The 14,439-nt window shown below is 43.5% G+C and overlaps 1 protein-coding gene across 3 annotated transcripts in view; it reads right to left on the bottom strand.

The window, feature by feature from the left end:
* PLCB2 (phospholipase C beta 2) overlaps positions 1-14,439 on the bottom strand; it is a 62,964-nt gene that overhangs the window by 10,307 nt on the left and 38,218 nt on the right. The window contains exons 17-30 of one of the 3 annotated variants that reach the window (XM_048064928.2): positions 12,885-13,056; positions 11,385-11,482; positions 10,622-10,718; positions 9,922-10,006; positions 9,369-9,493; positions 8,154-8,308; positions 7,543-7,707; positions 6,344-6,443; positions 5,957-6,061; positions 4,808-4,893; positions 4,277-4,373; positions 2,601-2,654; positions 747-957; positions 340-511 (exon numbers count right to left, since the gene is read on the bottom strand). In XM_048064928.2, coding sequence (XP_047920885.1) covers positions 340-511; positions 747-957; positions 2,601-2,654; positions 4,277-4,373; positions 4,808-4,893; positions 5,957-6,061; positions 6,344-6,443; positions 7,543-7,707; positions 8,154-8,308; positions 9,369-9,493; positions 9,922-10,006; positions 10,622-10,718; positions 11,385-11,482; positions 12,885-13,056 — 1,722 coding nt within the window. Of the gene's footprint in view, positions 1-339; positions 512-746; positions 958-2,600; positions 2,696-4,276; positions 4,374-4,807; positions 4,894-5,956; positions 6,062-6,343; positions 6,444-7,542; positions 7,708-8,153; positions 8,309-9,368; positions 9,494-9,921; positions 10,007-10,621; positions 10,719-11,384; positions 11,483-12,884; positions 13,057-14,439 lie in introns of those variants that run through there. The other 2 variants (XM_048064929.2, XM_048064930.2) reach the window with 2 other exon arrangements.

The raw sequence follows: 14,439 nt of genomic DNA, 5'->3' as shown, positions 1-14,439 counted from the left end.
ACATATGAAGCCAATAAATGCTATGTTAACCCGAAGCTAAGCTATCAGAAGAGTTTGAGACAGAGCCTGATGTGCACCAGGGCAGTTGCTTCTCATATTTTTTTCAAATTGCAGGCCTTTAAAAATGTTTCTGCTGTATGTTGTAGCTTCTACCAAATAAGTATCACTTTCTACATTCTTTTAGTTACATTGTATGGACCTAACAATTGCTATGAGGAGTGTTTTCTGCCCCATGGCCACATTTCTGAGCTCACAGTTCAGTGAAGAGCTTGGTTTTTCACATTGCCCTTGCAGGGGTTCTCCCAGGCTACATTTTCTGTTGACAGATGCAGTCCTTACCTCTGTGGCATGCTGCTCCTTCCTCCTTCGAATCCCATCATAGTGTTCTTCCCCCAGCTGGATGAGGTCCATCTCCAGCCTCTCTTTCAGCTCCAAAACTCGGCTATCAATGCTTTCTGCCATTACTACAGGATTTGCACATGTAGTACCAACATCACCTGTTGTCAGACTCCTGCAGAACAGATACAGCAGCTGTACTGCTTCTAGAGATGCTTATATGCTCCCGACAGTCCCACCCATCCATCCCTCAATAAAGCCAGGGAGATGTGGATGTCCACATCACTCCATGCTCCCCTCAGATAAGGGGAGCACACTGCTCATCCCTGTTTATCTGAGGGGTCTCTCTGCTTTGGTTTTCTTGACCCGGAGGCCAGATAGGCCTGCTGAAGACCCTTTGCTGTATTTACCTCTTCTTCTGGGTTTTCCTGGAGTGTATTGCCCTTTTCTTGCCTCCATGGTAGATAGGCTCTGAAAAGAGGACAGAGTATTTCTGCAGCAGCTCTTCCCTCCGTTTACTTCCTTTCCGTTCCAGCTCCTTTAGCTCCTTCTCCTGTTTCTTCAGCAGCTTCAGAAAGAGCTTCATCTGCTGCAGTTCTGCGAGGCTGGCTGTCTGAGGCTCTAAAATACAAAAATAGAGGCCGTTTTCTCTCACACACTATTTCTCACCCTGCTGTGATGTCTTTTGGGGTCAGACAGGTTTTTTCAGCACTGCCTTCATTCAGCTTTTCCTCTCTCTTTTAAGCTTTACATACAGCTCAGTTCCCCATCTGGTGGATGCCTGGCTTGGGGACAGCCAGAAGAATTGCTGACTTTTGGTATTTTGGCCAGAAGAACACAATAGTGGTAACGTGCCATTAGGTCTATCTCAGGACTTGGATCCTTTTCCACAATTCTAAGCATCCCAAGCACAGCCCAACTGTTAAGCTAGCTGGCAGTTCTAATTGCAAGTGAAAAGCTTTGTTATTTAATTACTTTTTTTTTTTTTTTTTTTTTTATTTTTGCAAAGCCAAGTTACAATGACAGGAGCTTTCATTCCCTCCAGTTCTAAGAGCTGGCATTCCCTTAGTAGTCAGGAATGAGTGAAAGGCCTTTTTAGGTAGGTGAAAATATGAGGAGGAAAGGTGCCTGTGAACTGTTGGAGAACTTTGTTATCTGACAGCAGCAAGTCACTAAGATGCAGTTATCTGTGGCAGAAAAGCCACAAGGAGTTATCTTCTCAGGGGAAGTAACTGTTTTTTGGCGTGGAACGTGCAAAAATTAACAGAACTCGTGGGCGTGTCTGCAGCGCAATGCTGCACAGGGTCAACTTCTTATAAAAGACTTGTATTGAGGAAACTCAAGTGTGCAGCTTAAATGCAAGTCTCTTGGTCAACAAGTCTAGACTTTCAAACCAGAGCCCACTACACTTCCATATTATGTGATGCCTCTTGCCAGAGTACATATTTAATGTAATCATAGTTCTGTCTCGTGGAGCATTTTTGTTTATGAAGAACATAGAAACAACCAACCAACCAACCAAAAAAAAAAAAATCAAAACCAAAAATCGACCAAAAAAAACCCGTGCTGCATATAGCAGTTATTTGGCAACACGTCCTGAGGGCAACAGGTTTATTCTTGCGCCTTCAGTTCAACTTTGTAGCGTAATTAGGCACACTGGTTATTAGTGTTTTGTATCAATTTGTACCATACTGCATTGAGACAAAAAACAAACAAACAAACAACCAGCTGAACAATACCTTATTACATGTCTGGTTTAGTCAAGGTAATGGACCCATCAAATCTGGCCAGAGCAGAACTTGTGTGATAGCTCTAAGCCTCCTACCTTGCTATGAAGTTGAAGTGCAGCAATGTTGCTGCAGCCTGTGGCCCCAGAAGGCTAATGCTTGAGCAGTCCAAAGCTCTTCTCACTAATCTGTGCTTACAGCAGTGGCTGAGCGGGCATAAGGCATGGACCATGGCAACTCTCAAGCTTCTTTTCTCCTTGAGACCTGCTGTGAGCTCAGTCCCAGCCTGAGAGCTTGTCACGCACCAGAGCAGTTGTCAAACTGGGTAAATGGTGCTGTAGGCAGGGGAAGGGGGTTCCGAGCCCAAGGGATTCAAGTAGTTTGTCCTTTATGCTGGCTACATCCAGCAGGGCTGGGTCAGGCCTTTATTAATTTGCAAACAGGTTTCAATTCTATCCCAGTTGGAAATTGGGCAGCAAGGGAATGCAAGATGACTGGCAAGGCCTCAGCCCATAGGAACAGCATAAAGGGAGTTACCTGTAATCTGTGTCACTTCTATCACATTTTCATCCTTGGCCAAAGCCACTGCTCCTGAAATCACAAGAGGTTCCTGTTTATGTTCTATCTTGAACCTTTGGGTTGAAAAAGGACAGTGGAGAGCTCATCAAGAACATGAGCCACACAAAGGTTGCTGATGTGAACAGGAAAGAATTAATTAAGCTGCTGAGATGCTGAAGTGCTTGGGAACGTTGTTAACAGGCACAGCAGAAAAGGAACAGGATTCTTGGCTTTGATGGAGAAAAAAGGGCATTTGGTCTTTAATAACTGAATATTGCTAGCGATGATTTGGAATGTGTTAACTTGCTTTGATAAGTTGAGGAGGATATTTGAGACTATAATGAAATTTGAGAAAATAGATTGTTTCAATGCCAAAATATTTGAAAGGACACTAACTACATTAATACGGCTAATATGGAAGAAACACTGATTAGCTGTCAATTACTACACAATAGATCAGAACGGAACGAGTTAATCTAAGTGCATAGTAGAGAACATGCTCTTACCTAACTTGAAATTACTCTATCAGTCAGTTTGGATTAGAAGCATATTAAAGGAATTTTCCTTCTGGCACTTTCACCAACACATCTTTAATGTTTGTTGGTTTGTTTTGCAAGGCCAAGAAGGTACCAGTATGAGAGGAACAAACAATGTGAGATCTTTCATTGCTACTCCTTATTTGAACGGAGTAATAAATGCTTTTTATAGTAGTAATAAATGAAAGAGACTTTGTCTCTTGACTTCTGGTCAGGCAAATCCATAATTTTTTTAACTTGTGGCTGAGCAGAGTTATATGGCTTTTGCTCTCATTATGTTAATAGGTCCCCATTTGATCTAGTGGTCAAAACACAGGACTGTGCTCCATTCACATTCTTGCAGAATGCCAGATGTGGGATCTGCTTACTCTGAACTTGTAGTGAATCTTATAAATGAGTCTTGTCTTCATCTGAGCTGATGAATAAAATTACCAATCTTTACAGCTCCCCAAGTATTACATAATAGAATGCTGGTTTAAGTGCAGTTTCAAAATGTAGAGTTTTCAGAGAGATCTGAACATACTTAAAATGTCAGAAGTCAACGGAGTGATCTATAGGAAAAGATCCTTGAACAACAAAGAGGTGAAGAGCAGTAAGGTGTTAAGTGATAGAATCAAGCCAGATCTTACAACCTTTCTCTCACAAACATCCAGAACTCTCATGTCTTTGCTCAAAATTAAAGTCCAACCTCCAATTTCACACTTGGGATGAAAAGCTACATCTTTGCCACAGACCACTTCTTCCTCGATTCCCTCCTAAGGTAGTTACCTCCCAGGAAACAGTGATACTAGCGCAACGAGTTAGCCCTGCCTTGGAGAGAAAAGACGTTCATGCCAGTTGAGCCTTCAGATTGATTCCTAGTATTCTTAGTGGATATCTGAGATTACGTTTCTGTTGTGGAGTAAAAGCAGTATACATGTCGCACCCACTCCTGTCACAACAGTCAAGGCATACCTACACCTTTTGCCATTAATGACAAGCACCAGAACTTAAGGTGGTGACTTGGCTTGAGAGGTTCAGATCCTGTTACCAAGGATCTTTGCCTTCCAGCACGCTTTCCAGCCATGTGAGTGTACAGGCTTTCCCTTCTGTAAACTCATCCCACATCCACAGCTTTACCTGCAGGTCCATTTGCAAAAAGGGTGCTGAATTTCCCAGCGGAGTCTGGTATCCCATTACTTTCAGCAGATGGGAAGTTCCTCTGCATGTCAAGCCTCTAAAACAAAAATCAGAAGTAAATCAAAGCACAGCAGATGGAAACTGAGACCATCAGATTAGCAAACAAAAGTTGTAGCAAAGACGCACAAAGCTGTCATATGCTTTCTCCCTTGTTGGACTCAGGAATGTGTTTCACACCACTGAGATTCCCTCTTCACTGGCAGTGGTGTTAACCTAAGAGAACTAAGACAAAAGAAACTGTAGCAATGTATGAAATAGTCTCTGAAGCTTCTCCCACTGCTGTTAGTCTCTAACACTTTCCACTTCTATACTGAGGGCAGTTCGCTGCCTGCCTCTGGCTAGAAACAACAAATAGACCCATCCTGGACAGCCTTGTTCCAGGTTAGTGGGAATCCTATTGGCAATCCCCTCTATTTCAGGCTGAATTCACACAGCATGTTTTAGACAATGACAGAACTTGGGAAAACTTACCTCCTCTGAGCCATCTTTTAGTTTAACAGACTTCTTATCTTGCAGACTGAAGAACTTAATTGGGTTGGAGAGAGCAATAGTCAGATCTAGAAACAAAAAGGAGGTCTTTGCTTGGATTATCAAATAACTCACACTACTCCGCTTTTTCTTGCCCTTTCTGGCCTAAATTAGGAAATTGTGGAGAAGGGATATTTTGTATTTTCTACTTGTAACAAGTTTCTCCCTGACAGCACAAAGGGAGGGGACTGTCTTCACCTCAGTCCTATTCTACTGTGATGGCTCACAACTGATGTTTACAGACAGCTGTAAGGAGCTGAGAAAAGCGTATTGCTCCCAAAAGCTCCAAAGCCCGGCTAAGACTGCCAGCTTGCACACCTCCCTGCTCCAAGCCTAGTTCAATCCTGTATAAAACTGATATTTTTTATGAATCTGTGTTAAAACCATCAATTTCACTTGATTTCCCCCATGAATAATGTTCCTGTATAAGAACACAGAGGAGAGAGCAAACACAAGATGCCTGCAGTTGAAACAGGAGTATTCACAAGAACTTTTGTGGCTGATACCATCAAAATTCTGCATGGCTTTGTTCACGATTGTTAAAAGGTTTTCCTGTTAATACCTCCAGGGGTTTGTTTTCCTCCTTTATTTCTCTCTCTCAATCTCTGTTTGACCATTCCCTTTTTAAAGGAAGATCTCTGTATTCCAGTACCAGCAAGAATCTCCCCTCTCTTCATACAGGGAAGAACTTCTCTCCTGTGCTTCCCATGCAATCCTTTCTGTAAAACCCTATTGCTACCAGTCCCTCACAGTCACCTCTGCACTTGGAAACTGCTCCATGCCACTGTGCAAACGCGGTAAAGAGGCCCACCAACTGCAAACCAGAGAGGCAGAGTTGCATCTACATTGCACATCGGGTACATGCACCGTGGTCCACACAGGGAACAGGTCACAATAACAGTGCAAGTGGCCACCTCTCTTCATCTAAAAGCAAGGGTGTGACAGGATGATAGTATGTGCTCAAGTCCCACTCTGACAAGGAATTAAGGGTACAGTGCGAAAGCACCTCCACAGCTGGAAAAATGCTTCTAGATTTGAGAGCAGAAGATGAGAGCAACGCGTCCTCCCCGCCCCCCAACTAACGCATACTACCTGCCCAAGCGTCAGGAACATAATCCTTTACTTCCAGGTACACAAATAGAGAAGGCATAGTGAGTGGCATGTTGCTTTCACTGCGGAGACAAACATGGTGATAGCCTGAAAACAGAAAGCAGAAGAGGTAAGCTGACACAATCTCTCTCCCTTCTCATCTGTGTACTCCACCAGTAAGACAGTCTCTGACTACAGGAGGGCATTGTGAATATATTAAGGCATTAAACCAGGGCTTTAATAGGATGAATTGAAGGCTCCACTGCCTACAGGTATATTCTACACCAGAGATTAATTAACAAAATTAGCAGATGTCCATATTTTCTTCACCAGCTTCAAATGGATAGGTCTCAAGGTTACAAAAGTTGAAGAGATTTCCACAAAGTTTACCTGAGTGCACCGCAATAATGGGAATGACACGATGACCAATGAACTTCCCTCCTTCTTCATAAGCCACGATTTTTAGAGATGCTAGCTCAGGCATCATGATCTAAGGGAAAAAAAATCAGAGTAAGGCAACTATGTTCTGATCTCTAGTAGCATATTGGCTTCACTAGGTAGAACTTTACTCTCTCCTCCTTCCAACAAAACAACACCATCTCTCCAGGAAAGTCATCGTCTATTTCCACATCTTGTAATTTAAGGCTGCGGTTTGTCACAGACATGACTGAATTTACAAAAACTCCACAAAACACAGGCATCTCAGAGGAGAGACTTAAGGAGGGCAGGCTGCCTAAAGAAAGAACTGTGCAATAAATCCACTGAACTAGCATTTCCACAAAGCAATTCACCAGAGAAGGAAATGAACTTGGAAGGATAATTTAGCAAGCTTGGTAACTTTGCCATAAGAGTTGCTTCATCAGCCTCCCCCATTTCCTTCTGCCATAAAATGAACTAAAAATTATTCTGTCAAAACTGTAGCTTGAAAAGTGTTTTCTGAAATGTGGATAATATTTATCTACCACATCCCAAGTAGGCTGAAAATATCTGTGATTTCACAGTGTGCTTGACAGAGATGAATTGTGTAACATATATTTTGCCTTTGTAACTTACAGCAGAAAGGCCAGACATTACTATCACCTTTGACTTAACCTCCCCCCATGCCCTACAGCTGAACTAGTGACCACTGAATTCTTGAAGACAAACAAGGCAGCTTTCTGTAACCTGACACAGCTAAAAACCTCCTGCTGGTCCCATTACTTGTCCTGTATGTCTGCTTCTCATTCACAGTTTAACCACAGACGTTCAGTTCCTTTCTGCTCCCTCATACTTGAAGTCTTCAAAGCTGATTAGTGAATTCAGTCTAAAGTGTGTCACAAAAGGGAGATTTCTTGATGCCTGTTATTGCCAGAAATGTTCCCAACTCCCCTTATCCATACCTGGAAATCTTAATGGGGAGTTGTTTTGGACAATATTGTTTGGGTATTACCTGAGGGTGGAACATGTAATAACTCCTTGGTGTGTCTAAAGCCATGACTGAGATCTCCAGAAGGGAGTCCCTTCTGTTGTCATTGACCTCTCAAAGCAGTGCTTGTGACCAACAGGATCTGTAAAGATTCTCCATCTAAATGACTATAAAATGATACTACCTTTTCAAAAACAAAAGGCTCTTCTTTCCATACAGGGTTAATGGAATTGGCAGTGGAGGTCAGTTTGGTTCTGTATTTGCGTTTTGTGTCCCTTGGCAACCCAAACAGCTCTACTTCCACATATGTCTTCACACTGCGGTCTGAGAGGAACTGACCAGAAAGTATCTAGAAATAAGCAGAAACATAATTAGCAACTGTTGAAAAGAATAAAACAAAAGAACCCACCCATACTTTCACCCTTTAAGGCCCCCTCCAGCCCCAAACATCTTTTCTGCTGCAGCTTCCAATCCACATTAGGCTTTTCTTTTACCTATTCTTCACCCATGTTTCTTGCTTCAGCACTTCCTCCAACCTCCTCCCTCCCCATCATCACAGCCTTGGCTTCTTTGTGTGGCAGATGCTAATTTTCCATTTTCATGTGATTATGATTAATTTGATATAGTGAAAAGACTGGGAGTTGCCATGGTAACACTCTCCCACAGGACTCTCTGGGTTCATTTGCCACTAAGAACCCTACTGGGTAATAAATAGAGGGGACATACATGCCAGTTATACACGTGGTGACAGCAAATGGCTGTCAGGGGAGGAACAGCACTATGGTTTGTACTTGCCGTGACAGACAGGGTACTTGCTACCACCACGTCAATGCGGTCCACAGAGAAAGGGTCAAATTGCTTGTCTGGACGCCGCATGAATTCGTGCTTAAGCAGATAGCCACACTGGCCATTGAACTCAAACAGAGCCATGTTCTGCTGCATGGGGACATCTGAGATACAAACAGAGGAGAACAATGAGAAAAATTTCTGTGGGACCTCATCAGATGTCTTGTGTAGTATGCATGAGCTGAAAGATGCTGTACTTTTATAGCTTGTGCCAGCCAAGGGCTCACAAAGTCCTTTCAAAAACTAATTAAGCCTCTCAGCACCCTACAGGGAAAAATATTACAGCAGCTGTTATAAGAAAGGTAAAGTGGTTTGCTTATGATTGCACCATAAATCATGGGTAGAACTAAATTAAAACCTACTCTAAGAAGTACCCACTATTTTGGGTGTGAAGTAAATAGTTGTCTCTACTCCTTCCTCCTGTCATTTTGGGCCTCCTCTCAGTCCATCTCCTCTGCTACTTATTGTCTTGTGGACAGTGTCTTGTGGCTTCTGCATCTGTCTTCAGTATGATACACTCTTCGTAACCAATCTATCACTCTCCCTTTTTAAGTAAATTATTTTTTTCTCCTACTTATCCTATGAAGTCTCTTACACTCTTTATATGTGAGATAGTGAAGAAGAAAGAGCAGTAAAGAACACCATTATCTGGAGGCTTTTCTGTGTCTCTTTCTTATGCTGGTTGTACAGCAAGGAATGGCCTTTTCTTTCCTGCCCAGGTCAGCATACTGGAAATAATAGGACAGACAGTCCAGTCCTGTATCCAGATGGAGCTATGCCTGCTGCCTTGTAAAAGAGGAGGCAGCTTAGGGGAGGCAGGAACTTCTGGTGCATCCATACAAGTTATTTACTCTGACATCATGTTACAGAACAGCCAGAGATGGTACCCAGATACTGGATGACAGCAAGCCTGTGTATGTGTGCATGCACAAATATGTAGGACAGGCATCACAGGCACTGCATGCCAGGTTTGTGCCGGGCCTAGAAAAGTGCTTTTGGTCTGTGGGAGACTCAGGCAGAAGAGCAATACTTTGGGAACAAGGCACACAGAGCAAATTCATTCAGGGAAACAGCAGTCATAGGAAATAGCAGCGAAGGAAGAGACAATGAACATGAGCACACAGCCTCATCCACTAAGAAGCTGGAGGACAATGCGACACTCACCCATAGTCTGGAAGTTCAGTGCCACCATCTGACAGCCAACATTCCAGAACATCTGGGGCATGTAATTAGAGGAGTCCATCCGGGTGCCTTTGGGGTAAATCCGGCTCATCTGTCGCTTGTTGTATCTACAGTTGCTCTATTGGAAACAAGTCTGGAGCACTCCTTGTGTACCCTGGGGCTAGCTCATGTATTCAGATTAAAGAGTTGTTTAAGCTCTTCTACGAATGCTCAGAGCCTTCTAAAAAGAGAGGCCCACGCAACAACAGGCTCCTTTCCCACATCCCTTTCTGTTTAAAAGCAAACAGCTGACAGTCTTGGCTTTTACTATAGCAGGATACAAGAATCTGTCAAGAATCTCTGTTAACAGCCCCCCAGCACACCCTGGAAGCTCCCACATCTCTAGCACCTGCACTCTTCATACCTCTGATGAAGAGCTTACCAGGTCCTGAAACCAGAAGCCAGTTGGACATACCTTAGCCTTAACTCGAGCTTCATATTAGCTCCCATACTCCATATGACCAACTACCATGGGCAAACATTGCCAAAAGGATACTCTACAAACTGCATAGGGAACTTGGTTAGCAGATCATAAGCCTTCAATTCTGTGAAGGAAGAGATGACATAACTCCGGTTCTTCTCTAGAAACAGGAAATAAGAAGTGTTTAGACAAAGGATGCACCCAGCTCCCCATTCTCTGTGTGGGGACCAATGGGCTCAAGAAGCACTCAACCTGTTTATTACCACTTTCTACCAGCTGCTGGTTTCTATCAAGGCAATTTACCTTTCTCTGGTCCAGATGTTGTGACTGTTTAGAGTAACCTATCGTGTATAAAGAAATTGCATGCATTTTCAGCATTTCAGATATTTCTGTCACCAGCCAGGGTCCTAATCACCACAGAAGAGGAAGGCCAGTTTCATACATTAAGAAAAGCTGGGCTGAATCCTTCCCTCAGAAGCAGCTAAGCAAGATCACATAGATGTCATTAGCCTTAAGCTGCTGCTTTTCATTTTCATTGATGTAACTGAGAGCAGTATCTGACATATTGTTGTCTTTTCCTTATCAATTCCTTACTACAAGGAGAAGAACAGAAGGAGAGTGTTTGTATTGTACATATCTTGTGGGAGAGAGAGAACACAGCAGAAAATAGGTTCAAGCAAGTCACAAAAGTAAGTAGAAAACAGCAGCATTTGAAAACAGTATTCTCCTGGTCAAATGGAAATACTCAGGACTTTCAGGACTGAGTATGACTTACGGGCAGAGACTTCAAAGGAGTCAAATTTGATAGGCTGTATGTAATTAACTAGGCTGGACATTTCCTCATACGCTGTCACTTCCAAACCAGCAGTGCCCTAGGCAGAAAAAAAAAATTAGAAAAAACACACAAGAGAAGACAGATGAAACCTTCTCCAGAGGTGAAACAAAACACACCTGGGCTTCACACACAAAGAGCTCCAATGGCTGCCCTGACCAAAGCACACCAGTTTCTTTGGCTTCCTGATCTAACAATTACATTGTGAGCAGCGTTGTCAAGGGCACACTGAATTTCTGGGTAGCTTGGCAAAAACTGAAACCAATACATACAGAAAGGTATCAGTACATAAGAAGTCTAGGACCTCTTTAACTTCTCAAAGCATGGGCTCTGGGACAAACCTGGGACATTTTTTGCCTCTTCTGAGTGATACTAGGGAGAAGGAAATGGGAAATGGATATTTTCTATTCAAGGCATTGCTGATCTGCTTCTTCCCTCTTCTGCAGCAGCACTTCATGTTTTTGTAACAACTTTTATCAGACTAAGGCTGAGCCTCTCCAAATACCCTGAAGGCACACATTTATCACCAAATCATGCAAAATATCAGTCAGAAATAATACCTCTTCTGCTATATCCTCTGTGCTATACTTGTCATAGCACAGGTTCACTCCCCTTTGCATTCTGGAATTAATCTCCATTCAGTATGGTCAGACCCAAAAAAAAAAACAAAACCACAGAAAAGGAAGAGAGACAGTAGTGACAGTACCTCGTCTGACTGCATCTTTTTAATTTCCTCCTCATCCAGGTTTCCCAGCTGTTCATCCTCTTCCTCTGGTTCCTCTTCAGCCACATCGCCTGCCCAAACTAAGCACACACAGCCCACATCAGTAGTGCTTAGCCAGCAGCACATGGAGACAAGACATTGTGACTGCTCACACAGCCTCCAGCTCTGACTCTGCTGACAGGGAAGAACTCTGCAAAACCTCACAATCACATCACACAGGAACAAGAGAGGAATGTCATACCATTATTAGCCAAATCCAAGTATGAATAGGCCAAACTGGACTAACACCCTCAAGAGACCAAGACATTCTTCCTGCAGGCCTGCCAAAAGTGATGATCACAATGCTGTTTTCCCCACCAAGGTCACACACATTTGTGGGACTGAATGTCTGATTTCTAGCTCCTCTGTAGGAGCACACATCTTGTCTTCATATGACTTCATGAGCTTCTGCCATGACAGGGACTGTAAAATTCACTGTTCTACCATAGGTAGAACTCTCTACCTGAGTCCAAGAGATGACGGCCTTGAGACTGCAGGAGGTGGAGGATGGGAGGAGAGTAGGGTCTGAATGTTCTATAGACCTTCGAGAACCTCAATGTGAGGACCAGTAAAGAGAGGAGCTATGCTGGACCTCATTCTCACCAACAAGGAGGGACTGGTGGGGAAGGTGAAGCTCAAGAGCAGCCTTGGCTTCAGTGACCATGAAATGGTGGAGCTCAAGATCCTTAGGGTAGCAAGGAGGGCACGCAGCAAGCTCACTACCCTGGACTTCAGGAGAACAGACCTTGGTCTCTTCAGTGATCTGTTTGGTGGAGTACCATGGGATAAAGCCCTGGAGGGAAGAGGGGCCAGAAAAGCTGGTTAATATTCAAGGATCACCTCCTCTAAGCTTAGGAGCTATGCGTCCCAACAAAGAGGAAGTCAGGCCTAAATGTCAGGAGGCCTGCATGGATGAAAAAGGCTCCTTACTAAACTCAAACATAAAAAGGAAGCCTACAGAGGATGGAGAGAGTTTCACCTGACCTAGTGGGTGGCATCCCTGCCCATGGCAGGGGGGTTGGAGGTAGACGATACCTTCCAACCCAAACTGTTTTATGACTCCATTATTCTATGATCTATGCCATGGTGAATTTGTAGTTATCAGAGAGCTACTGGTGGTAAGAAGTTGTGCACTCTTCCACAAAAACAACATGTTCAACTGTGTATCAATTAATTACCAACTCACGCAGCCATATGCCTCAGAGTAGGCAGAATTGACTGACCGTCAGGGAATTAAGTTGGTTGTCTCTTTTGGGTTGGAATGAAGTGTCTGAAAACATTCTGAATATTTAATGTATCTTCCAAGCTTATACTTTGTGGGATACCTGAATGAATGACTGGTATCGGCTTGCCTCAAGCTAGTATTGGGCGATTTGGAAGGTCTCCAGCAGGCCAGACTTGCTCATCTAGGTATAGTAGTCCAATTTTCCCCTTTAGACATACCAGTATCTTCAGCATCCATAGGGGCTGGCTGCTCAATGATCTCTGGTTCCACATTCCTCCCTTTCTTCAAAGAATTCTGCCTCTTCCCAGATACAGATTGTTTCTTTTTGTTCTTAATCAAGATTTTCCCTAAGAGATCCTTAGGACTTGGCAGGGGAACTCCCGGCTTCAGCTGCAACAGAGAAACTTCATACTGAACTTTCATCTCAAAGATAGAACTTGAAACACTCAGCTCTCCTGTCCCTCCCAGTGCCATTCCTCTGGCCGTTTACTGGTGCATGGAAATCTCTCGCCCACTGTATAATTTAATTTTTCCATCTGCTGGCTCATCCCAGTATATCTATGCAGATTTTTCCTAAGACTTCACTTTCCTGATGTCAGTTTAACACCGGCATTTTGTACCTTTCAGTCCTTTCAAGTTCTGCTGCTTGTGCATGCTGTTTCCAGCCACCCATCCTGCACCACAGCTAAAAAACCATCTGCATGTCCTGGAGGCATCCACAAACCTCTGGCTTTCACATGCCACCTACTTCTCTCATTATCCCAGAGCCTCAGTCCTAGATCAGCACTCACGCCATATTTAAACTCTCTGCCTAAGGCAGATTTGAAAAAAAAATCCTAAAGTAGGTGGGTTTGTATGTGTCATACAAGGATGTGTGATTCAGACTGTGCTTCTAGACCTACACTCCCCGTGTAGGGGAGCAACAGGCCTATTAATAATTTAGCTAATAGAATCACCCTTATCTGGTTCTCCCCCCCCACAGTTTCTCCCCATTGCCTGGACAAAGACATGGGTCTGAACAGGGGGCAACTGCCAATTTGCTCACTGCTTCTTTTCAGCTCTTCTTCTGATCTCAGTGCTAAAGGCAGATGCTTGGACTAGGTGTTTTAGCTCCCCTCTCCCCTATTTAAAAAAAAAAGGGAATTGCCTCATACTTTGCAGAACATAGGCACTGCCTGATTTGTAAATCACTACCCATTCACAAGGCAGCTGAAGTAGTGGTGTGCATAAGGATCACTGAAAACACCACCTTCTCCACTGCAATACATGCTTGCACAAGCTGTTGACTAGGGTCAAGCAGAGCAGGAGCTTTATTCAGCTGTTCTAAGCATAAAGTTATACATGTCACTGACCTGCCCATCTATGCCCACAAGGGGATATTTCCAGGGTGTAAACAGGGATTTAGAAGCATTGCTAGGAAGAGCCTGAAATGCTACTAAGCCCTTGTTCCTGTTTCTTTCCAAAGCAAGTGCTGGCAGACAGATCTGAAACTGTACCATGTATGAAATACACTAACTCATCTTGGTACAACCAGTATAGTTTGATCACCTAGAGCTCAGTTTCCAAAGTCATTCAGGTGACAGAGCTTTAAGAACAGAATCAGGCAAATGCTTAGAAACCTCTATGACTGTGAGGTCTTCCCTCCTCTTTCTGTGTTACTCTCCACTATGAACCAAGCTCATTTACCTGCTGCACCCTATCTTTGTCACTGTCCTTTTATCTGTTGTGGCATTTCCTAGCACCAGGAGTGACCAGTTTTTCAGAAAGACCTCT

The sequence above is a fragment of the Anser cygnoides genome, chromosome 5, assembly GCF_040182565.1.
Source record: "Anser cygnoides isolate HZ-2024a breed goose chromosome 5, Taihu_goose_T2T_genome, whole genome shotgun sequence".
Lineage (NCBI taxonomy): Eukaryota > Metazoa > Chordata > Aves > Anseriformes > Anatidae > Anser > Anser cygnoides.
This window is presented reverse-complemented; position numbering and strand designations above follow the sequence as displayed.